This window comes from Tasmannia lanceolata, unplaced genomic scaffold (assembly GCF_043159265.1).
Source record: "Tasmannia lanceolata isolate RefF3 unplaced genomic scaffold, GAP_Taslan_0.1 ptg000004l, whole genome shotgun sequence".
Classification (NCBI taxonomy): Eukaryota; Viridiplantae; Streptophyta; class Magnoliopsida; order Canellales; family Winteraceae; genus Tasmannia; species Tasmannia lanceolata.
Window position 1 is genome coordinate 2,068,406 of NW_027518681.1, and position 26,456 is coordinate 2,094,861.

Consider the following 26,456-nt stretch of genomic DNA (forward strand, 5'->3'; position numbering starts at 1 on the left):
TCTATTATCACAAATATTTTAATTCACAAATTTTCATCAATTATCACAAGTTCTGAAGTAAACTTCTTAAGAATATTTTCAGAATATATTTATTAACAAATAAAAAATAATATTCTTCTCTTTAAAAGACTAAGGTAGGATCCCTCTTATTCTTTTAAAAAACCTTATTGACATCAATTTCAGTGTACCAAACATAGTGCTTTGCTTTAACCCATAAAATACCTCCTTCAACCAGCAGATTAGTGCTTGCTTTAACCCATAAAATACCTCCCTCAACCAGCAGATTTTATTTTTTCTCCTTTTGAAATAAATTCTTTTGCAACGTAAATTTTTCTCATCCAAAAAATCATTTAGAAAAGTTAATTTCACATTTAACTGGTAAAGAGGCCATTTCTTTTGTATTGCAAGGACAATTATTATCATGATAGTGTCGAACTGAATACGATCTAAGGTTTCATAAAATTTAATACTTGGTTGCTGTGAGTACCCTTTAGTAACAAGCCTTGCCTTATATATTTTTTTTAATAGATCCATCTAAATTTTGTTTTATTGTATAGATATATTTCACTCTATTAATATCATTTGTTGTGGGCTACCTAACAGTTCAGGGGAATTATTTCTCTATTATTTTAATTTATTTTTTCATTGTTTTCACCCAATTTTCGTTATGAGAGAAAACTTGCATGTCTCCTAAATATCTTTTAGACTGCTTACCGTTCTTAGCTTGACTTCTAAGAGATGAGGGTGACCTTGTCCTTGGATATTTGTGAAGAACCTTCTCCTCCTTGTATTGATCTTGGAGTCTCTTGATTCTTCTTTGTATTGATCTTGGAGTCTCTTGATTCTTCTTCCTTTAATAAAGTTGGTCACTCCTATACTTTCTTTTCATCCCAAATTTATGATGTATTTTTATCAAAAATTGTATCTCTAGTAATAATTAATTTCTTCATTTCAAGATCACAATGTCTATTGCCTTTTGGGCTACTACTATATCCAATGAAAATACATCTATCTCTTGTTTTATCTAGCTTGTCTATTTTCATATGGGATGAATATAGCAAACGCAAGCAAAAATTTTGAGATTTCTTACTAATGTTTTCCTCTACACCAAGCTTCAATGGGCGTTTTATCCCAAATAGACTTAGTTGGGAACATGCCAAGCAAATAAATTGTAGTGGTGTATACAGCTTCCACTCAAAATGATTGAAAAGATTTTTCTTCAGGATTAATCTTGACATCTCCACAACCATACTTTTTCTACACAAATAGACTACATATATAGACATAAATAACACCTAAGATTCCTAATTAACCACATTAATTACATTAGTTGTAGTTCTCATTAGACATTTAGATAACACAACCAACCACATAGAACTCCTCATAAGTCTCTAGGATAAACTAATCAAACATAGTGAACTCTAGAAAGCTCACAAAAACTTTTTATTTTATCAATACCTCGTAAATAACCTAGAAGACTACAATAACACTTCACTTTTCAAGACATTAATTTTGATTTACCAAAATTCAACAGTTCTGAGGCCTGATGTCCTTGTTATTTATCTCACTTTTACAAAGCTAGCAAGATGTTGAAGAGACAACATTCCATGGTTCCATAAATTTTAAAATATATACATAAAAGAGATGGAATAAATACTAAGGATGGTGAGAAGTGTCGCATTAATTTTCTCTACACTTATGTTCTATACGTGTTTTTATAACTCTGAATTGTCCTTCTTCTAGTTAAAAACTTCGGCAAATGGAATCGGAAGTCTAATTGCTTGATTAGAGACACAGAGAATCCACAAGATGGTGTTCGTGCTGAAGTTGGAGGTGAGTGTTGCCTTGGTGCAATTTTAGCTTACTGTTAATCAAACATGTTTAATTTAATCAGACTTCCAAGGCGCATTTATCCTTATTTTCTTTTTCTTTTTTGTATTTTTTAATCTTATTCTCTCTTTAAGATGGTGCAGAAGGTGAAAGAAAGAAAGAAAATGTTAAGAAGGGGCAGCCAGTGAGTTATGGTTCATCGACTTCACCTCAATCTTACCCCTCCATTTATGTTACATGCTTCAGTTTCTTCAAGCTTATCATGAAGATTTTGCTAGTCATCCTCGGATTAGGTTAGTACCTAGTATTTGAAAGAGATCGATCAAAGTGTCTATTAAACACAGATTGAACTCAATATTTTATATAATATAGCTTAGCTTAGCTTAGCACCATCAGATGGGAAATACAGAGGTTGAGAGAGAGAGGGAATCCTCTTTGAAGGACCATTACTTCTTATATATTCAATAGCATTCCTGGCCCGTGCTATGCATGGGTGTAAAATAATGGCCTCACCCCATCAAAACATGGTGGGCCCCACCCGATGCAAGGATGTGGGTGGAAATGGAGGGACTCATACTATCAAAACATAGTGTAAAATGGTGAGGCCCACCCCAATGCAAGGACTTGGGTAGAGATGATGGGCCTACTCACGATGGGTGTAAAATGGGGGTGGGCCCCACCATATGCATAGGTTTGGGTAGAGATGGTGGGTCCTACCATATCAAAACATGAGGCGTAAAATGGAGGGTCCTAGCTATGCTATGCGTGGGAGTAAAATTATGGGCCTCAGCTTATCAAAACATTGTTGTAAAATGATGGACCCAGCAGGTGCTATGAATGAGCTGTAAAAAATCTACAATAAAAAAGTCCAGTAAAAATTTCCCATTGAAAAATGCTTCTAATAAAACATTCTATGGAAAGAAAACGAATGATTTAGTATATATTATAGATAGATTAGCCATTCCGTACAAGAGAAATGTTACACAAAACTGAAATAATTGGTAAAGAAGCAGGCCAACATCATTTATATGAAGTCATTTGATAAGAAAACTGATATTACATCCCTTAATTTTATTTTACTTTTAATGTTCTTTTAATGTTGCTACAATTCTAACAGTTGGCCTTATTTTGCATAGGTTTCTCAAGAATCCAAAAGATGGAAGAAAAGAAACAGAAGCATAAATGGGCATGTCAAATCATGGATGAACTTGTGAATCGTGCTTCTTCTTGGGAGTATGATTACACAGGAAGCACTCCCCTTAAACATCCCGAAGATGAGTCCAGCCTTCGAGATTCAATTGTCAAAATGACCGAACCTCCTTCCGAACCTCCTTCCCTGGATAAACAACCGCTGCAAGGAGGTATATTATGGCTTCATTTTCTTAGACTATTTCAAAAAGATAAATGAGAATAAATCAAGATCCTAAATGTGGGCATTTCAACCACTATTTAGAAACTCTTCGAGTCAATTAAGAACTCATCTGAGTAGACTTGCTCACTGAGGCACTTGCCAATTTGTCCGAGTAAACTCAGATTTAGCTAGGCTGAGTTTTTGTTCAAGTCACTATTTTGCCCTACTAAATCAATAAAAAACTCCTTACCATCCAAAAAAAAATCAATAAAAAGCTCCTTTGACTCTTACAAAATTCAGTCCCTCAAAGTATCTATATATGATTTTTCATTTGTTGTGTGCACGTTAAAAGAGGAAGGGGCAGACTGAAAACAACTTCAGAAACATTGAGGAAAGACTTGATGGCTAGGAACATAGCAGAGAACATGACCTTGGATAGGAGAAAATTGAAGAAAATGATCCATGTAGATGAACCCAACTAGTGTCAAGATTAGACTTTGTCAATTGGAGCCGGGTCTTCATAAATTTTTTCTAAAGGATTCATTAGCCGACCCCAACTAGTTTGGGACAAAGGCTTAGTTGAGTTGAGCATATGTTGTGTTCACGTGAAATCCAATGTTTCTTGAAAAGTACAGTGGGGCAGCCCACTGTATAGGTGTTACAGGAAATTGTGTGATTTAAAATTATACCAATAAATCTAATGAGAATGCAGCAACAGACCTGTAGAAATAAAAGGAATAACAAAAAAGGTAAAGAGTGACTTATAAATGAGTCGAGACATGAATCTAAATTCATTGTCCTTAAGACAAATATCGCCCCCCACATACGATGAATTGTGGTGCAATATAGGAACTCCGGCGTATGTCTCCAAGATACAACAACTCCGCTCGAGGGGTTGTGCACTCCCGCTTCCCGGATGCCTAGAGGACACGCTTTATGCAACATTGGTCAGAGAGAGAAAGAACTGAAGTCTTAATGGAAGGAAGCTTAAAAGAAATCTTAATGAAACGACATGATTAGGAAACGTTTTAGAATGTTTTCCAACGGATATATAGATAAATTTGCAATTATGTCGTTGTTAAAATCAAAACAGAAATCGCAACATTATTTCCTACGTAAAATAAGAGATTTATGGTGGTAAAAATAAAACACCACTTACCTACATACTTTTTCCAGGGAAACCAAAAGATTAAGAAAGGTAAAGTGAGGCACACTTTACCGACGTGCACTTTACCGACACACTTTTCTGCCGAAAACATAAGATTGGCTGCGAAAAACTCATGAATAATGGAAAAAAAAAGAAAAAGGAAAAAGAAAATTTTACACACACCACGACCCAACACGGCTTGACACACCACGTGATAAAGATTTTTCGACAAACCCAATGGTTTACTCTCTAAGAATCCCCAACCCTTAGAGATCCAACTCCAATATATGTACTTATATACAGTCTCTTCTCCTTTCATTCTTCCAATGTGGGACAAGATATCTCACTTAAAGGCCAAGAAGATGGAGGGAAATTCAAATTTTAAGGTAAACTAAAAAAGAGGTAAAGGACTAGAGGGCATCACTTTTAATTTTGAATTACACAATGGCATTTTCCTTGAGAGCAAGGAAAAGTCAACAATAGTACAATCCAAACAGTTCATTTGTTGGGAGACAACATAAATAGGATCTACCCCTGTAGATCATGTCCATAGGATGATCCTAACCCTCCGATCTATAGAGGTTTCTATAAAGCAGTCCCTCTACATGTCAGAGAGTTAGGATCATCCGATGGAAGTGATCTACATTGTACAGCTTATTTACATTGTGGCCCAACAAATGAACGGTTTGGATCATCCTTTAAAGGGGACCCATTGTACTTTTCGAAAATAGACTTTATGCGTACACACTGTATAAAATCTACTCTATATATACACACACACACACTAACCATGTTTCTTTCCATTGTTTTTTATTTCCATTGAGATCAATATCTACAGTTCTCAACTATCTATCTAATCTATTATCTAAGAAATTATATGGTGCCCAAGCGTGAAGTCCCTTGTAGGCAGTAAGTCGGTAACACCCTTGATATTTGATCGAAGAGCAGTATCTTAAAAAGTGGGCTGCCATTGAATCAAATATCAAGGGTGGTACCGCCTACATTGGACTTCGCGCTCAGGCACCATATAAAATCTCCTATTTATCTATCTATAAGCTTTACTATCCGTGTTTGCCTCTGCATCAAATCAAAGGGAAATACTGGGTTTCCTGTTCTGTGGGTATCTTATTAAGATTATCTACCATTTTCAACTATCTATCTAATCCATTTAGGGTCCATTCAGTTGTTTTACTCCAGTGGGAAAGGAAAAAGGAAACGAGGTGGCAAATGGAAAATAAATGGAACGGAAATCCTATGATATGGGAGTTTAGTTGTCATAAAACTGTAAAGAAAATGAACGGAGAATAATAAAATGAGTGTTTGGTAGGATAGAAAGTAAATGAAAAGTTTACTAACTCCACCGTAAAAGGCACCAACAACAACTACTCATATTTTGCCTAGAACATTACAAAGGCACCAACAACAATTACTCACAAAAGAGTGAGAAAAAAGACTATGGCCTCTTTAGATAGCACCAAAACACAACATTCTTCAAGACAAAATGGATGTGGTTAGTAAAAAGGAACTTATAATGTTCATTTGGTATGTCATTTGAAACCACCTAGAATATAGCAAAGTTCTTGGCTAAAAAGGGACTTATAGTTGCATTTTACATGCTCTATACTAATGACACAGTATTAGGAAAGATAGCCACAAAACAGAATATCACATAATATCTCATACACAATCATCTCAACATAACAGAATATCACATATAATATTAAAACATAGGCATCTATTAAAACAGAAATACATCCCGAAATAATATCTCATAGAGTATCCCATTGTAAAGGGTATCCCAACATAATATCACAAAATACATTCTTCATAGATCCAATGTTTAAACTAGCACGCTTCAAAAAAACGTAGCATGCTTCTATATATCTACCATGAAATAGAAAGATGATGCACATAGACAAAAACAGAGAAAAGAGAAGCAAAACAAAGGCGAAAATACTGTGTTGTAATACAGATGCAAGTGATTTCAAGCATATTCCTGGACTACTACAGATACTACGTAGCAACCCATCTTGTTTGTAAGCACATTCCTGGAGCAATGAATAACACCCATAAATAGATCAAATTCAACAAGAAAAAATAGATCGAATACAGTATTAGCAATGAACAACACCCACATATTTGCCAAAAACCAATCTAATATTCTAGAATCATTTCAACAGAGTATCCATGGCTTTTTACCTGATTTCTGAATTGCTGAACAAATCAAATACGGCACCCAGAACTTCAATCCACCTGCAAAGTAAAAACAGAAGAGCATCAGAGAGAGGGAGATGGAAAGGAGGAGAGAAATAGAGATGCAAGGACAGATCTACCAGAAACCCATAAAATATTGGACAAAAAACCCCCCAAAATCTCTGATTAAAGACCAAAAAAATCATGAAATTAGAGTTCTGACCAGAGAACTCACATCACTTCACCACAACGAGATCAAGTACCGGGATATTTTTTGTCTTTGGCAGCAGAAGAACCACGCAAGCTCACTTTTTTAGCAGATTTTGTCTTATTCATTTAATTCATCTAAGGTGGCATTTCTCTCCTGCGAAAGTGAGCCATGAAATGGCTTTCCACGAAATTGCCTAGCAAATCCTATACACACATAAACACAAACACACACTCTGTTGTTTTAATAGTGCCGCTCACCTCTTCATTAATTTTAATCTTCCCTACTAAGCTATTAATGATGCTATAGTTCCCAAAACACTATCAACAACTAATATAGATATCAGTTCTCAATAAATATTGTGTGTGTGTGTGTGTGTGTGTGTGAGAGAGAGAGAGAGAGAGAGAGAGAGAGAGAGAGAGAGAGAGAGAGAGGGAGGGAGGGAGGGAGTTTATAATATTCTAGAAGTTTTGGATACATTGTGGCAGGTGATCTTTATGATCCCAATCTCAATGTGGATAACATTGAGTGGATAATCTTCTTACCCAATTAGCTGATCGTAATGGGACTTGTTAGGCCCAAAATTGGTAACAGATGAGGCAGTGACGAAGGAGCTGATCTGGCGGGTCCAAACTGCTGAACTGATTGAGAGTTATGTCCTGCACAGAAGTACACGAGGTCAAAAGACCAACCCGGAGTCGTAACTCCGGACGGGCCCTTCGACACTTGAGTCAGTAATTGGCACAAAATTGGGAAAACCAAAGCTAGAGATGATGGCTTTTTTGGGTATTGGATTACCCTTTTGCCCTTGGGGACAGGTGTCAGCCTATTAGTGGATCAAACTTTACCCTTTCCTTCATGCCCTTGGACATGTGCAAGATTGTGGTTGGGCAAGGTTTACACTTTATCTTTCCTTTTTTAGGCTGTAATGACCCTATTACCCCTTGTTGGGTGATGAGCATGTGGGCTTACCTTGGTGCCACGTGTTGATCCGTGAGCGGGGGATCTTTTTACACCCCATCAAATGCCACCCACTTCCTTAGACCGGTGAGGGGTGAGGAAGTAGTTGTGCACCATAGCTTCTGCAGTTTGTCTTAGTATGCTTATCTTCGAGGTCGGCCATGGTAGGTCGGTGGGCTCAGGTCAGCCGATTCAGGTCGGCCGGCTAAGGTCGTCCGGATCAGGTCGACGAATTCAGGTTCGTTGGCTAAGGTCGGCCGGCTCAGGTCGGCTGGTTCACGGATGAACTGGAAAATGTTTCAGGTCGGTCGATTCAGGTCGGCTAGCTTAGGTCGTCCGCCTCAGGTCGGCTGGTTCACAGATGAACTGGAAAATATTTCAGGTTGGCTGGCTCAGGTCAGCCGAAAAATCAATGAGCTACAACTTAGCCTCCTGCAAGTTAAGTTTTAGCCACACGTTATATCCGGTTCGGCTGGAGATGTTCTGAACGGCTTGAAGAACTGGATTTTGAGGCCAAGTATCCTGGTCGGCCTGAGATGTTCTGAACGGCTTGAAGAACTGGATTTTGAGGCCAAATATCCAGGTCGGCCTCAGATGTTCTGAACGGCTTGAAGAACTGGATTTGGAGGCCAAATATCCTGGTCGGCCGAAGATGTTCTGAACGGCTTGAAGAACTGGATTTTAAGGCCAAATATCATGTTTGGCCGGAGATGTTCTGAACGGCTTGAAGAACTGGATTTTGAGGCCAAATATTCTGGTCGGCCGGAGATGTTCTAAACGGCTTGAAGAATTGAATTTTGAGGCCAAATATTCTGGTTGGCCGGAGATGTTCTAAACGGCTTGAAGAACTGGATTTTGAGGCCAAATATCCCGGTCGACAGGAGATATTCTGAACTGCTTGAAGAACTGGATTTTGAGGCCAAATATCATGTTCAGCCATACTTGTTCTGCACGGCCGGATGAACTGGATTTGCAAGCCAAATATTCTGCTCGGCCTAAGACGTTCTGGTTGTCATGATGAACTGGATTTGGAAGCCAAATATCATGTTCGGCCATACTTGTTCTGCACAGCCGGATGAACTGGATTTGCAAGCCAAATATTCTGTTGTTCGGCCATACTTGTTCTGCACAGTCGGATGAACTGGATTTGCAAGCCAAATATTATGTTCGGCCTAAGACGTTCTGGTCGTCTTGATGAACTGGATTTGGAGGCCAAATATCCTGTTCGGCCTAAGACGTTCTGCTCGTCTTGATGAACTGGATTTGGAGGTCAAATATCCTGTTTGGCCATAGTTGTTCTGAACGACCGGATGAACTGGATTTGCAAACCAAATATTCTGTTCGGACTAAGACGTTCTGGTCGTCTTGATGAACTGAATTTCGAGGCCAAATATCCTGTTCGGCCTAAGACGTTCTGGTCGTCTTGATGAACTGGATTTGGAGGCCAAATATCCTGTTTGGCCGTACTTGCTCTGAACGGCTTGAAGAATTGGATTTTAAGGCCAAATATTCTGGTCGGCCGGAGATATTCTGAACGGCTTGAAGAACTGGATTTTGAGGCCAAATATCCTGGTCGGCCGGAGATGTTCTGAACGGCTTGAAGAACTGGATTTTGAGGCCAAATATCATGTTCGGCCATACTTGTTCTGTACGGCCGGATGAACTGGATTTGCAAGCCAAATATTATGTTCGACCTAAGACGTTTTGGTCGTCTTGATTAACTGGATTTGGAAGCCAAATATCCTGTTCGGCCATACTTGTTCTGCACGGCCGGATGAACTGGAATTGCAAGCCTAATATTCTGTTCGGCCTAAGACGTTCTGGTCGTCTTGATGAGCTGGATTTGGAGACCAAATATCATGTTCGGCCTAAGACGTTCTGGTCGTCTTAATGAACTGGATTTGGAAGCCAAATATCCTGTTCGGCCATACTTGTTCTGAACGGCCGGATGAATTAGATTTGCAAGCCAAATATCCTGGTCGGCCTGAGATGTTCAGAATTTTGTCTTGAATCACGCTATATCCTAGTTAGCTTGAGATGACCAGAAATTTGTCGCGCTATATCCTGGTCGGCTTGAGATGACCAGAATTTTGTCTTGTAGCGGATGACGCTATATCCTGGTCTGCTTGAGATGACCAGAATTTTGTCTTGTAGCGAATCATGCTATATCCTGGTCGGCTTGAGATGACCAGAATTTTGTCTTGTAGTGGATGACACTATATCTTAGGGGTGGACATGGTTCGGTTCGGTTCGGTTTTGGGGTATACCCAGAACCGAACCATATATAATCGGTTCCCTGAAATTGGAACCAGAACCAAACCATATATGTTTGGAATCGAACCGAACTAGAACCATATATAATCGGTTCGGTTCGGTTCGGTTCTGGGTTTACCCAACCTTCACCAAATGTAGATATTTTGCCTAATCGTATTTATAATCGGTTCGGTCCTCTTTTATATATGAACTACAAAGACTAACATGCACGAATTTGGAATAATCAGGCACAAATTTGCACAAATTTGGGCAATGCAAAAATTATATATGACTTACAAACATGCACAAATTGGAATAATCAAGCACAAATTTGGGGGGTGAATTAAAATTTTAAAAACAAAGCAACATGTTAAAGAGGGGTGAATTAAAAGGGGGTGGGGTGATTTTATCAAGCGATAAGGCATTGGGTTTTAAGGTGAGGGTTGGTTCTCGGTTCGGTTTTCGGTTCCGGGATCCCAAACCCAGAACCGAACCGAATTTCAATCGGTTCCAGGATATCAGAACCGGAACCGAACCATATAAATATGGAACCGAACCGAACAGAACCATATGTGCCGGTTCGGTTCGGTTCCTCGGTTCGAACCGGAACCATGTCCACCCCTACTATATCCTGGTCGGCTTGAGATGACCAGAATTTTGTCTTGTAGTGAATCATGCTATATCCTGGTCGGCTTGAGATGACCAGGATATAGCGCAATCTGCTAAAAGACAAAATTGAATTTTGTCTTGTAGCGAATCACGCCATGTCTTGGTCGGCTTCAGATGACCAGAATTTTGTCTTGTAGTGCATCGCGCTATATCCTGGTCAGCTTCAGATGACCAGAATTTTGTCCCGTAGCGAATCGTGTTATATCCTGGTCGGCTTCAGATGACCAGAATTTTATCCTGTAGCGAATCGTGCTATATCCTGGTCGGCTTTAGATGACCAGAATTTTGTCGTGTAGCGCATCACACTATATCCTGGTCGGCCTGATATGACCAGAAATTTGTTGCGCAATATCCTGGTCGGCCTGATATGACCAAAAATTTGTTGCGCAATATCTTGGTCGGCTTGAGATGACCAGAATTTTGTCTTGTAGCGGATGACGCTATATCCTGGTCTGCTTGAGATGAACAGAATTTTGTCTTGTAGCAAATCATGCTATATCCTGGTCGGCTTGAGATGACCAAGATATAGCGCAATCTGCTAAAAGAAAAAATTGAATTTTGTCTTGTAGCGAATCACGCCTTGTCCTGGTCGGCTTCAGATGACCAGAATTTTGTCCTGTAGCGCATCGCGCTATATCCTGATCGGCTTCAGATGACCAGAATTTTGTCCCATAGCGAATCGCACTATATCTTGGTCGGCTTCAGATGACCAGAATTTTATCCTGTAGCGAATCGTGCTATATCCTGGTCAGCTTCAGATGACCAGAATTGTGTCTTGTAACACATCGGGCTATATCCTGGTCGGCTTCAGATGACCAGAATTTTGTCTTGTAGCACATCGCGCTATATCTTGGTCGGCTTGAAGAACGAATGAACTGGAAACTGATTCAGGTCAGCCGGTTCAGGTGGTCCGTCTCAGGTCGGCCGAAAAACAGATGAGCTACTACAACTTAGCCTTCTTCAGGTTAAGTTTTACCCACGCGTTATATCCAGTTCGGCTGGAGACGTTCTGAACGGCTTAAAGAACTGGATTTTGAAGTGAAATATCATGTTCGGCCGTATATGCTCAAAACGACTTAGGACGACCAGGATTTTGAAGTGAAATATCCTGTCCGGCCATGTGTGCTCTGAACGGCTGGACGAATTGGATTTTGGAATGAAATATCCTGTTCGGCGATATACGCTCTGAACAGCTTTGGACAACCAGGATTTTGAAATGAAATATCCTGTCCGGCCATGTGTGCTCTAAACGGCTGGACGAACTGGATTTTGAAGTGAAATATCCTGTTCGGCCGTATATGCTCTGAACGGCTTAGGACGACCAGGATTTTGAAGTGGAATATCCCGTCCGGCCATGTGTGCTCTGAACGGCTGGACGAACTGGATTGTGGATGAGATGCCACTTGCTCTCTGTGGGCAACTCTGAAAGGCTGTGTTGTATCCAGGTCAGCCAAATTCTGGTCGAACTGGTCATCACGACGAGCTTCAGCTAATCCTTTTTGGATAGGTTTATTCATTGCATTAGTAACGACTCGATCTTCGACCTAGCTCGAGGCAAGCTTTTGGTCCAAAGCGAGCACGTTCAAATCGAGTTAGAAATTAGCATTTTACAGTTTCAACCGAACGGATCAGTTTCAGACCCTACCCAAGGTGGACCTCAGGCTTTAGGCATGTCTAACCCGAGCTGGGACTCAAGTTTTTAGACTTATGTTTATTCTAACCGAGCAGGTCGGTCTTAGGCCCAACCCGAGGTGGACCTCAGGCTTTAGGCATGTCGAACCCGAGCTGGGACTCAGGTTTTTGGACTTATGTTTATTCTAACCGAGCAGGTCGGTCTTAGGCCCAACCCGAGGTGGACCTCAGGCTTTAGGCATGTCCAACTAGAGCTAGGACTCAGGTTTTTGGACTTATCCCTCTTTTTTCCTTTGGAAAGCCTTTTCGATGACCACCTAACGAAATCTTCTTCTCTGGTCGCAGCCAAGATGGGGGTTCTGGACGTGTTGAGGGGCGTGTAGCTCTCTTCCCTTCTCTGATGGCTCCTTTCTCTTCTTGGAGGCTTATCCTCCCTACGTTGCTTCGTAGGGTTTCTGTTTCGAAGTTCTCCTCCTGTTCGAATCCAGTGCAGCTAGCGTCTCTTCTACAGATGTATACTCTTCGGCTCCAGTCATGAGATCCGCCAAGGAGTGTGGGTTTCGACGGGCTACAGTTCGCCAGAATTCATTGGATTTGGCTCCCGCGATGAGCGTATTCGTGGCGGCCGAGGGATCTAGGTTCTGGACTTGGAGGGCCTCCCTGTTGAATCGGCTCACGAACGCTTTCAGAGACTCGTCGTCCTCTTATCTTAACGCCATTAAGGATGCCGCTGTCTTTCGTGGCCTTCGACTACTCATGGAGTATCGGACCAGATCATCCCCAAACTCCTCAAAATCGTCGATGGAGTTTGGTTTAAGGCGTGAGTACCAATCTCTTGCAGCTCCCGTTAGTGTGGTTGGGAAGGCACTGCAAAGGAATCCATCGGAGGCACCATGCAGGAGCATCAAGGTTCAGAACATCTCCAAATGATCCACGGGATCAATTGTTCCATCATATTGCGGGACTAATGGCATCTTGCACCCTTTGGGCGCTGGCGCGCCTAATATTTTCTGTAAAGGGAGGTCTACTTGAGAATGGTCTTGAAATGGGCCAATTATGATCATTTGTCAGCTCCTCGATTCGATGATCTATTTATTCGATTCTTCATAGCATTGGGTCGGCTCTCCTCTCTACTCGGCTAGCTGGTCTGTTCCTTCTCTCCACAGTGGGACTTGCCGCTGAGTCTGAATGACTTTCTGAGCTCTTTCGACGGTGTCGAGATCTCGCCTATTCTGCACGATCCTCTCTGGCTCGGTGTCTATGCACTGAGCGAGATCGGAATCGGTGACGGGGATGAGGCTCTGTTTGTGCATGTCTTGTTCTGGAGTGATGGGTCCCCCTCGAAAAGGAGTGGCGGGTCTGATCACGGCAGAGAGGTACATGCTCTTCTCTAGGGGGGTTCAACCTTCCTTGTGTAGGTCGGGGAACTTCTGGGAGATGTTGCTGAGGCGCTTGTTGGATCAGGTGCGTGTACTGATCAACAAGGGTTGTCATTTGTTGGAAAAGGGTTTGGATTTGCTCAGGCGTAGGAGTTGAGATGGGGATCGGATGTTCAGAGCGAGTTGGGCTGTGCTCTGCTGTCATTGGGGGACAACCCAAGGAAGCAGGATTCTTCCCTGGGAGCCTTCGATTCCCGCTTTTGATTCCCGCTCTGGTAACCTTGAGCAGGATTCTTCCCTGGGAGCCTTCGATTCCTACTTTCGATTCCCGCTTTCGATTCCCACTCTGGCAACCTTGGAACAAACTTTTGCCCTTGGGGACAGGTGTCAACCTATTAGTGGATCAAACTTTACCCTTTCCTTCATGCCCTTGGACAGGTGCAAGATTGTGGTTGGGCAAGGTTTACACTTGATCTTTCCTTTTTTAGGCTGTAATGACCCTATTACCCCTTGTTGGGTGATGAGCATGTGGGCTTGCCTTGGTGCCACGTGTTGATTCGTGAGTGGGGGATCTTTTTACACCCCATCAGGACTCGTCATAACTAACTAGGACTCTATGGATACATGTTATAGCCCATTTTTTTATGGGATTGTATACATTAGATAGTTGTAACTAACCTCTTGATACTTATCAAGAATACTAATATAAATATGGGATCTCTGCAACGTAATTAGCATGCACATCATTTCCAAATCTATATGTTTTCTTCTCATTCTCAAAGATATCTCATTTTCATGGTATCAGAGCAGGGCACGAACCTGTTCCTGTAATTCTGCTTCGTCTCCTACTCGTAGCATTGTCCTTCGTGTCTCATGGTATCTCCTTTGCTCTTCTTCTCCTACCCGCGGCATTGGCCTTCGTGTGTCTCTCTCTCTCTCTCTCTCTCTCTCTCTCTCTCTCTCTCTCTCTCTCTCTCTCTCTCTCTCTCTCTCTCAAGCTTTCAATCACTTCTCACTATTCCAAGACACATCTCCTCTTCTCCCTTTTAAAAATATAAATATCACTCTTGCCTAAACATATCTCCCAATATCACTCTTTTCCCAAGACGCATCTCCTCTTCTCCTCATCTCCACTTCACACATCCCTGCACCCCCCCCCCCCAGTTTATCAACCCTTTTTCCCACAACTCATTCAAAAACCTTTTTCCTCCTTTCTTATCTAAAGTATCCTCTCCTTTCATTTAAATTTCCTCTTATTGTCACATCTCAATAGCATCGCCCCCAACTCCACCAATGATTCCGATTCATCTACTCGCACCCCTTCTCTTAAGGCTCATTCACAATGATGACGATCTCCAATATTCATCATCTTGTCTCGATTCGACTCAATTGCAACAATGATCTCCTGCGGAGGAGCCAACTACTTCCCATCCTCCATAGTCAGGATCTTCTGCGATTCATGGATGGATCTATGCCTCCACCACCTCGTTTCCTTCATCCTACTAACGGCAAAGATCCCATTCCTAACCCTGATTTCTACCTTTGCGATCATGTGGATTCCACATTTCTTGGCTGGATCAATTCTACGTTGGCCGAATCAGTTCTCTCACAAGTTGTTAATCAGCAGACTGCTCGCGCTGTCTGGCTTTCCCTTGAAAATTCATTCTCTGCTTGCTCCTCTACTTGCATGGTTCAACTCAAGGTTGCCAGGGCGGGAATCGAAAGCGGGATTCAATTCGGGATTCGAAAGCGGGAATCGAAGGCTCCGGGGATGGTTGGGAGCGGGAATCGTGGGTTTGCCGGAGAATCGCTGGGGATTCGTCGGGGATTCGCCGGAGAATCGCCGGGGAATTGCCTAGGAATCACGGTTCTAAAAATTGGGAATCGGGCTTCCCATAAAGTGGGAATCGGGGTTCTGACGAATCCGAACCCCAATTCCCAATTTTCGGGGATTCGAACCGATTCCCGAATCGGATCCGCGTACTGGGGAATCACGATTCCCCAGTCCAGGGAACGAATCCTGCTTCCTTGAAGCAGAGTGCCTCCCAAAGAAGGTATTATTTTCCTTGAATGTGTAAGCAGCGTGATACACAATCTCTTTCATCACATTTGATGTTTGGATTTTGGTGTGTAGCAAGGAATGTTCCTCAACTTTTCTCACGAACCCTTTTTGCTTAAAAGATTTTGTCATTTGTTGGAGTGTCATCGCTTACAAGAAACCTACACCATCCTTATATGATTGCAATTTTGAGAATTTGTTGGAGTGTCATGGCTTATTATGACCTTATATGATTACAAGTTTGAGAATCTATTGGTTGGTTTTACCTTCTTTAACAATATTGATTTGGATGATAATCTTTGTTGGCCTAGATCAAATTCCAACAGTCTTTCATTACCACTCCTTAATTCTATAAAATGCAATTCATGTGTGTAACCTTCATTGCATATCATATGTTTTACTTTATTTTTATGTGACTGTTTTTATATCATTCATTGATAATTGAAGTATGACATTATAATTAACAAATACTTTCTCTTTTCAGGAGAGAATCTCACGGTGTTACATAGTGAGTTAAAACCCAAAAGAAAGCTTGTAAAGGGATTGAAAAAGAAATCTCTTTCGTCCAAAAATTTGGGAGAGGTATATGATTACACGGATACTTGTTCGTCACTTACTGCAAATATGCATTAGCATCACAAGTTTCAAGGAAGCTTTTGAAGTATTGCATCTCCAATTTCATTTTTTGTATTTTTCTTGCAACACCTGCCATTCTCTGCTGCCCTTATTTTTGAAATAGGTTTGTTTTATTATATTGTTTCTCAACTCAACTCAACTAAGCCTTTGTCCCAAACTAGTTGGGGTCGGCTAATGAATCCTTTAGAATTTTCTATAGGATTCATTTCATAGAAAAATGGCAAAGTATACAGCCGGCTGCCAACCTAACGCCTACCCTCCTCCTTTATCCTGGCTTGGGACAGGCTGTGTAAAACACAGGCGGAGTTTTTATTTTATTGTTTCTACGAAATTTATTTTGTACTGTTGTTCCTTCCATGCACGGGACGAATGTTTGTATATGGCATTTAATGTTCCACGCATTTGCTCGAAATAAACTTTCCAAATTAAAGTGACATGGAATCTATTGCAGGTCATGGAGAAACTTGTTGACATTGTTACCTTTCTACATCCGGAGATCAATGGGGCCTTTTCCAACAATGGTATGTTGTAGAATTTCATCGCAATTGGAATTGGCAACACTGTAAATCCTATATATACTTGTTACAACTTATATTATATTATGTGTATGTAGATCTTAATGTACATAGCCTCATGTATATCCAAGGAAATATCATGGATGGATTTATATACTGGTGTTTGGTTTTTCCTAGTAAGAAATTAACACATACACAAATAGATAAATTTGGTTTTCTCAATTTATTTATTCTTTTTTGTTTTTGGTTTTCTCTTCCCCTTTCTTCTTCGTCTTCTCCTATTGCTCTCCATCACAACCATTCCACACCCACTATGTCACTATGACTGCCATTGCTCCATCGCAACCATAATTAGTTTGCCATTATGACTGTAGCCATCATTATCATTTCCGCTGTTCCCATTCTCTCACCATCGCTCTTACCATCCCTACATCCAGTTCAGTCACTTTCTTCCCAGAAAGATGGGGTTTAATGGAAAAACAAATTCTTGTATCAGGTGGTTTTGCAATAGCCAAATCCTCTTATAAACTGCATAGGCATGTTTTCCTTGTACCAGCAATCTAAAAACTGCTGGTGTTCTAGTTGGTTCACTACCAATCATGATGGCTCTTGCAAACAAAATCATTGATCAGCAGAGGAGGCTTTCTCGTGGCAGATTTTGGTTTTAAATTTTTGGTGTTTTATTACTATTTTTTTTGTGGGAAATAAATGTTTAACTAAGTTAATAGCCCTTGGGTATTGTTAAAAGTATAAAAGATAAATAACGCCTTTCTCCAACAGCTTAAGCTTTTGGAGAAGTTGGTTAGTTAACATGGTATCAATTGTGAACTCGGGAAGCATCATCGAGTGTCTTTCCCTTCCCGAGTCGTTACTAGGGTTGATAGTTTATTTCAGTTAGTTCATTGCGATATATGGGGACCTTCTCGGGTCGCGTCAAATAATGGATTCCAGTACTTTGTGGTTTTTATTGATGATTACTCACGCATGACTTGGTTGTATCTTCTGAAAGACCGCTCTCAGGTTTTCTCTGCTTTTAAAATTTTTCATGATGAAATAAAAAATAATTTAGTACTAATCTTAAATGCCTGCGTACTGATAATGCTCGTGAGTTTTTCTCTACTACTGATGGCTTTCAGGACTATCTCTCTTGTCATGGCATCCTTCATCAATCATCATGTGCATACACGTCGCAGCAGAATGGCGTCGCTGAAAGGAAACTGCGATATCTACTTGAGGTGGCTCGCACACTCTTCTTTGAGATGCATGTTCCTAAATCCTTTTGGTCTGACCCCATTCTCACTGCTTGTTTCCTATCCAATCGTCTTCCATCTTCGGTGCTTCACGGTGATTCTCCATTTCACATAGTTTATCCACATCAGGACCCATTCTCCCTTACACCGCGAGTCTTTCGCTGCGTATGTTTTGTTCATCATTTGGGTCCTGGCCGTGATAAGCTGGATCCTCGTTTAGAATGGTGTATTTTTATGGGTTACTCTCGCACCCAGAAAGGATACCGTTGCTACGGTCCACGTCTACGCCGATGGTATGTATCAGCTGACGTCACATTTTTCGAATCAGAACCATTCTTTGGCTCTTCCTCTGGTCCTTCCAATGTCAGATCAGACCCTGAGGTGACTATTTCACTTCCTGAGCTTTCTCCCATTCCTACTACTCCTATTGCACACCTCCTGCTTGCCCTTCTGAACAGGTCGACTCGTGTGCTCCCAGGGTAGCTCGTCCCCCTACTACAGTCCAATATAAACGTCGTCCACAGCAGGCACGTCCCTCGCAAGCCGAGAAATCGTCCTCACAGGCAGAGATCTTCTTACCCCCTCCTCAGGTATCTGATTCTCCTATTGCTTCCCGTACTCGTTCCCATTCTACTGCTCACCCGCTTTCTAATTTCGTTTCTTATGATCGTCTAACTCTCCCTTTCAAAAGCTTTGTCTTGTCTATATCTTATGCTGTGTTACCACAGTCTTTGGATGAGGCTCTCCTTCACCCAGGCTGGCAGGCTGCAATGGACCTTGAAATGGGCGCTCTTCAGTCCAACAACATATGGGATCTTGTCTCTCTACCTGCCGGCGCTCGACCAGTTGGCTGCCGATGGGTCTTCTCCCTTAAGTATCTTCCTGATGGCACGGTTGATCGACTGAAGGCACGTCTGTTGGCAAAGGGTTACACTCAGACATTCGGTGTAGACTACCATGAGACGTTTTCTCTAGTTGCGAAGATACCTTCTGTCCGTGTTCTACTCTCCCTCGCCGTTAATAATGGTTGGCCTCTTCACCAGCTATATGTGAAGAACGCCTTTCTGCATGACGACCTACTTGAAGAAGTGTATATGGAGCAACCGCCAGGTTATGTTGCTCAGGGGGAGTTGTCCTCATCTGTCTATCGACTCAGAAAAGCGATTTATGGGTTAAAGCAGTCACCACGTGCTTGGTTTGGTAGATTTAGTGAGGCAGTTATGAGGTTTGGTCTCAAACAGTGTGTTGTAGATCACTCAGTATTCAGCTATCAGTCATCAGCAGGATGCATTATGTTGATTGTATACGTCGATGACATCATTATTACAGGCAGTGACTTAGGGGGAATTCAAAAATTGAAAGACTTCTTACAAAAAGAATTTGCAACAAAGGACTTGGGACGTCTCAGATACTTTCTTGGGATAGAAGTTGCGTACTCCTCTCGTGGTTTATCTTTATCTCAAAGGAAGTATGTTCTTGATTTGTTAGAAGAGACATGAAATCTTGGTGTGAAACCAGTAGCTGCACCCATGGATCCAAATGTGAAATTGGTTCCAGAAGAGGGTGATTTGTTGAAAGATCCTGGTGGGTATAGAAGACTTGTGGGCAAGCTCATATACCTAACCGTTACTCGTCCTGATATATCCTACGCCGTTGGGGTAGTTAGCCAGTACATGATCTCTCCTCGCACATCTGATTGGAACGCAGTGGTTCAAATTCTCAAGTATCTGAAGGGTGCTCCAGGGAAAGGATTACTATTCAAACGGCATGGTCATACACGGATTGAGGGGTTCTCAGATGCTGATTGGGCTGGATCTCCTGCGGATAGGAGATCGACTACCGGGTATTGTACCTTTGTTGGAGGTAACCTGGTTTCATGGAGAAGTTGGTTAGTTAACATGGTATCAGAGCCAAAGGTCTCGAGTTCAAACCTCCCGGATAGCAAAAATCCACATGCAATGGTCGGCCCAAAGTGGGACCACATGTACCACGTGTTTGCCAAGTGGGCCACACGTGTGGGGGAGTGTTAAAAGTATAAAAGATAAATAATGCCTTTCTCCAACAGCTTAAGCTTTTGGAGAAGTTGGTTAATTAACAAGTATTACTTGTATTAGTATTTTTATTTTTATTTTTGTGCGTGTGGAGTGGGGGTGGACATTTATGTCTTTTCTTCAGCCATCAAGGGCTTGATATAAATACATAGGAATCACCCATCACAGTGTAATAATTCTATTCTCTCCAACGTTTTCCCCTTCCTCTCTTTTCATTTTCTCTTCCTATTCTCTTTTCTGTTGCATTCATCTTCCTTGAATTACAACTTAGTGTCAAAGCAAGATTTACAATTGTTTGTGTATGCAAATCAACCATTGTGACTGATCGCACCATTGGTGACATCATCAAGCCGTAAGACTGACACCATCTGTCGTACGGTCATGGTTTCAGTCTGAAAAACTTCATGGTTAAAGAGGGCATATATTTCTCATGAATTTGGTGTTTTTTCGAGAATTTTTTGAGACCTCCATAGTGTGTTTATGATTTTTCTAGAAAAAATACATAAAAGTGTACTTTTGGGGTTGATGAGAGAGAACCCTCTGCCCTTGATCTGCTAAGAGGGGAAACCTAACCCTTTTGGAACATTTTTTGATGAGGATCACATTAGTGATGACCTCGCTTCGATCCAACTCCGATTGAGTAAGTTCTAGTTTTTTTTTTTTGAAAATGATAGCCATAATACCATTCAAAAAAAAAAAGTTCTATTGATTTTTGTGGTATCCTATTTGGGCGTCACGCCCTGTTTTGGGGATTTTTTTGTTGAAATCTACGTTTTAGCCAGCTTTCGACCATTTAGAGGGTTGAGAATCTCACTCTAAGATTGGTTTCAGGCAATCTCCTAACTCCTGTGGCTTCGGCTGTTGGATCCGAAGTGAGCTCCATTGTTGCTGTTGCGGGGACTCTGTGCAATGTGTTTGAACCAAGGTTGCCAGAGCGGGAATCAAAAGTGGGAATAGAAACGGGAATCGAAAGCGGGAATTGAAGGCTCCCGGGATGGTCGGAAGCGGGAATCGTGAAGTCATCGAAGAGTCACCGAAGAGTCACTGAGGAGTCGTCGGGGAATTGTCGTGGAATCGCTAGGGAGTTGGACATCGCCAGGGAAACTCCGTGGAATTGCCGAGATCGCATTTCACATAATATTAAACCGCGGTTCCCAAAAGTAGGAATCGGGTTTCCGGGGAATCATAAAGCTCGATTCCCAAAAGTGGGAATCGGGTTTCCGGCTGTTAAAGTGTAAAAGATAAATAACGCCTTTCTCCAACAGCTTAAGCTTTTGGAGAAGTTGGTAAGTTTACATGGTATCAAAGCCAAAGGTCTCGAGTTCAAACCTCCCGGATAGCAAAAAAAATCCACATGCGATGGTCGGCCCAAAGTGGGACCACATGTGCCACGTGTTTGCCAAGTGGGCCACACGTGCAGGGGAGTGTTGAAGTATAAAAGATAAATAACGCCTTTCTCCAACAGCTTAAGCTTTTGGAGAAGTTGGTAAGTTTACACCGGCGAATCCAAACCTGAATTCCCAGTTTTTTGGGATTCGAGAAGATTCCCGTTTCGGATTTGAGAACCCGGGACTCGAGGTTCCCCACTCCCATGGAAGAATCCTGCTTCCTTGGTTCAACTTCACCAAGAGATCCTAAATATTTGCAAAGGTGCACTATCCATGCCTGATTACCTTCAAAAGGTGAAGTTTATAGCCGATGCTCTTTCGACTATTCAACGTCCTCTCGCAGATGCTGATCTGGTCAGCTATACCCTCACATGTCTTGGCCCTGAGTGCTCTGAATATGCCAACTTCACCACTGCTCTTTTTGTTCATCAGCCACTTCCATCATTTGCAGAACTCCACTCTCTATTCTTTGGTCATGAATCTTTCTAGAACGGACACAATGTCTCCAATCTGACCATTTCACCGCATTTCTCACTCAGATGAACAGCGACTCGACCTCCAGAGGTCGGAATGCATCTAATCGTCGCCGTAGAGGTGCCCCTTCCAATCATGGCAATAATCGCCCCCCGGAATACTCTCCTCTAATTGTCAGCAAGGTATCCTTGGTCGAGAACCACCGCCACCTGAGTTGTAGCCAATACCTTGCCAAATCTGCAAACGTTGAGGTCATGAGGCTGGACACTACTACCAGCGATTCAATCAAGCATTTCAGTCAAATGATCTTCCAAGATCCTTCTCCGCCCTCAACATCAGAAGCCTTGATCAGCAGTGGTATCCCGACACAAGAGCAATGAATTACATGACTACGGATGTCAACTCCATTCAAAAAGGCATTGAATATACGGGTAAATCCTCTATTCAAGTTGGTAATGGACATACCTGCCTATCACTCATGTTGGATCCGTCACTACTCCTGTTTCTGGCCTCACTCACAATAATTTTCTATGTGTTCCTGTGATTAAGAAGAATCTTATTTCAGTTGCCCAACTGACTCGTGACATTGATCGTGTGTTCTTCTTTGATTCTCATGGCCGCATCATTCAGGACCGTTGATCAAGGAGAGTACTTCACAAAGGAACAACTAAGGGAGGGCTGTATCTGTTGCTTCATTCACCAATTTCATCCCCGGGCTCTTCGCAAGTTTTTATGGCGACTAAAGTTCCTAGCACTACCTAGCACCAACGGTTAGGTCATCCCTCTAATTAGGTGCTCCGCCAATTAGTTTCTCATAAAAGGATTACTGTTAGCTCCGCTCCCTTCAGATATTTCAATTTGTTCTACATGTCTGGCCAGAAGACATTGCAAACTTCCGTTTCAATTATCTGATCTACACACTACTAATGCATTAGATATATTACATTCTGATTTGTGGGTACCAGCTCCCGAGCAATTATGGCCATCGATTTTATTTATTGTTTATGGATGATTGTACTCGTTTCTCATGGATATTTCCACTCCGCTCAAAGTTACCCCGTGGAGATTGTGATCATGAAGATCATCTAACCATTGAGCTTATAGTAGCGTTGCATATGTTTTTGGTACTATACAGACTGTATTTCCACTTGTGACAGGTATGAATGGGACGCCGATCCTAGAGACACCGATCCTGGTGGCAGCAAAGATGGGGGTGGTAGAGATAGTAGAAAAAATTCTCGACACATTCCCAGTTGCAATGCAAGACATGAATCAGGATGGAAAGAATATAGTTCTCTTGGCCGTGGAGAACAGACAACCCCATGTGTATAGGCTCATGCTAAAGAAGACTGTGTTTAAGGAGAGTGTGTTTAAGAAAGTTGATGTTGAGGGAAATAGTGCCCTACATTTAGCAGCAACATTAGGCGAAAACCGACCATGGCTCATTGCTGGTGCCGCTCTTCAAATGCAATGGGAGATCAAATGGTACAAGGTGTGACTAGTCTCTCTCCTTAATTTTTCCAATGTCTACTTTAATGTTTAGCATTTATCTTTATTAAATTGATCTAAAATAAAATTTAAATCTTAGATTAATTAGGCCGTGTTTGGCTGCCATGAAAAAAATTTCCATGAAATTTTAGCTTATCAAGTGATGAGGGAGGGCTAGGGAGAGTGGGAGAAGGAGAGACTAGAGATGAAATGGGGAGAAAGTGAGAAAAGGCTGAAAAAAAAGGGAAAGAAAAACTCTAATCAAAATTCAATTTTTCCTGCTTTTTAGCCACCTCTTCTCAGTTTTTTTATCTTAAGTCTCTTCTCTCCTCCCTCCCCCCAACCCAACCCTAGCCATCTCTCACCACTAGATAAAGTAATATTCCATGAAAAAAATTTATGGTTGCCAAACGTGGCCTTAGACCTTTTCATATGAATAAACATAAATATTATAAAATTTTTAAAAAATAGGGTTATCTCATTTAGCAGATAAAATGAGGCCTCTTAGGATTCACACATTTTCCTCTTCATCCTTTTTCCAAAAGGTGCTTCACGAAAATTAGAGATAATGAACCTCTTAAAATTATTGTTCCCTTAGAGTATAATTTATGAGCTAGGATTTCTAAAGATGTTGGTTAAGTGTGGGACCTTTTAGGGATCTTTTGCTTTGGTTGTAGGATCCAATGACTACTCTCCTTAATTCATGTCAGCCCTCTGATGCAATGCTTTGGTTGTTGGTTAAGTATCATGTTTACAATCCAACATATTCATGGATTCTCTTAATTGGGCTTCAAAGTTTGGTAATATCAAGTTATACAAATAATACACAAGATAATGTGAACCCCACATGTAAGAATTATCTGTATCCTGCAAATTCGTATCAGCTGACAGTGATCACTTCATTAGGTTTTCTATACATTAACCTCTTCAGTTTATGAAAGGGTTCAGATAAGCATAATTTGCTATTGTTTGTTTACTTCATTTCAAATATTTGCCATGAAATGTTTTTTCATGGAATATTAGTTCATAATGTGGTGAGAAAGGCGTAAGGAGAGACTTGCGGGCATGACCGAGGAGAAGGTGAGGAAAGGATAAAAACAGGGGGAAACCTCCACAAAAACAGGGGGAAAATCTAATATTGGTGTGAAAGGGGTAAGACAGACTTAGCGGGCATGACCGAGGAGAGGGTGAGAAAAATCGATCCTATTTTGTGGAGTTTTTTCCCCTGTTTTTCATCCTTTCCTCACCCTCTCCTCGCTCATGCCACCCTCCCTCACTGTTGAGTAAACTAATATTACATCGAAAAAAACTCATGGTTGCCAAACATAGCCTTAAACTCACACTTGTATCTCATCTCAGTTTGTCAAGGCCTCCATGGACCGCCATTTCTTCATTCAATACAACCATGAAGGCCAAACACCGAGGGATATCTTCACAAAGACACACCAAGACCTGGTTAAAGATGGGGGTACATGGTTAACCAACACCTCCCAATCATGCTCAGTTGTGGCGGCACTCATCGCCACGGTCGCCTTTTCCTCGGCCACCACCGTTCCTGGAGGAGTAACCAACAACGGCCTCCCAATATTCGAAGGCAAACCGGCGTTTGATATCTTTGCCATTTCTTCACTTGTTGCACTATGCTTCTCTGTTACTTCCTTAATCATGTTCCTGTCCATCCTCACTTCTCGCTACCAGGAATCTGATTTTGGGAGGGATTTGCCACAGAAGTTAATAATGGGCCTCACATCTCTCTTCTTCTCAATTGCTGCTATGTTGGTTTCGTTTTGTGCTGGTCATTTCTTTGTCATCAAAGACAAGCTAAAGTATGCTACTTATCCAGTCTACGCGGTCATGGGTGTGCCTGTTACATTTTTTGCTATGGCTCAGTTTCCACTTTATTTTGATCTTATAAAGTCTACCATTAGAAAGGTACCTGAACGTACCTACCAGGCACTTTCTGTTTAGTTGTGTTCTTCTTTCTTTTATATATATTTTGGTTTGTGATTTTTTCTTCATTGGAGGTTGTTTGCGACAGTTATGCTCCTGGGTTTGGTTTTTGTTTTTGGTCTTTCTTGTGTTGAAGACATGGAGATGTACCACTACAACTTTATTAGTTATGTAACTCTCTTTCTTTCTGCCTTACTTTCTCTATCCCACTCTCTCTTCATCTGATATTTTACTTGTTTAGTAACATATCATTGGGGCTGAATGCATTATTGAAAAATAGAATCTGTGCTAATGTTTTATGAGGAAAGGAGACTCCGTTGGAGAGGTCTAATTAGGTTGGGGAGGTTGAAATGAATGTGGTGTGCCTTATATACATACATACATACATACATACATACATATATATAGAGAGAAAGAGAGATATACACATATATACTAATGCACATATATATCTACTAGTATGAAACCATGTGCAATGCATGAGGCATGAAAGAAGACAAATAGCAAAGAAATCTTAACAACTGTCCATCTAAAGAAAGAATATAGGAAGAAGAACTGCCATTCAATATATATATAGGAAGAAGAACTATCTATAATTCTATGTATCCATCTACAAAACATGTATATCCTGCTCATGAAGATTAAAAAAATCATAAGCCAAAGAAAAACAAGTAAATAAAAAAATAAAAGCAAACAAATAAATCCTCTCTCTTTTAGAAAAAGTAAAATATATGGTTTTGTTTTCCTGATCTGTTTTGAAGATGTTACGTATCTTTCTACCAATGAAGAAAACACGTCCACCAAAAAAAAAAAAAAAAGGAAAAGCCATAAAGTCATATAACTTTTTGTCGTGGAAGTTTGTTTAATGAAAATTTTAAAAGAAACTCACCTCTTTTGAGTTGCACTTGAATTCTCCTCTTCCTAAAGCTTTCGACAATATTCCTGTTTAAATCTGTCCAAGGCATGCAACTCTTGGTATAGTTCTTGTGAACAAAAGAGGTGTTTCCATAAAACAAACATATG

At 41.1% G+C, this 26,456-nt stretch overlaps 1 protein-coding gene and 1 long non-coding RNA gene across 4 annotated transcripts in view; one reads left to right on the forward strand and one right to left on the reverse strand.

Annotated features, from left to right (window-relative positions):
• The window catches only part of LOC143875700 (uncharacterized), a 39,258-nt gene extending 13,630 nt beyond the window's left edge, over positions 1-25,628 (forward strand). Inside the window, exons 4-10 of one of the 3 annotated variants that reach the window (XM_077377302.1) lie at positions 1,744-1,833; positions 1,965-2,123; positions 2,967-3,191; positions 16,166-16,263; positions 16,769-16,838; positions 23,153-23,487; positions 24,843-25,628. In XM_077377302.1, coding sequence (XP_077233417.1) covers positions 1,744-1,833; positions 1,965-2,123; positions 2,967-3,191; positions 16,166-16,263; positions 16,769-16,838; positions 23,153-23,487; positions 24,843-25,451 — 1,586 coding nt within the window. In that variant the 3' untranslated portion in view covers positions 25,452-25,628. The remainder of the gene's footprint in view (positions 1-1,743; positions 1,834-1,964; positions 2,124-2,966; positions 3,192-16,165; positions 16,264-16,768; positions 16,839-23,152; positions 23,488-24,842) is intronic. The other 2 variants (XM_077377303.1, XM_077377304.1) reach the window with 2 other exon arrangements.
• On the reverse strand, positions 2,808-6,766 carry LOC143875701 (uncharacterized). The gene is made up of 3 exons (XR_013250175.1): positions 6,745-6,766; positions 6,528-6,581; positions 2,808-3,181 (listed from the first exon to the last, which is right to left on the reverse strand). It is a non-coding gene; the product is annotated as an uncharacterized LOC143875701 (long non-coding RNA).
• Positions 25,629-26,456: the final 828 nt, after the last annotated feature.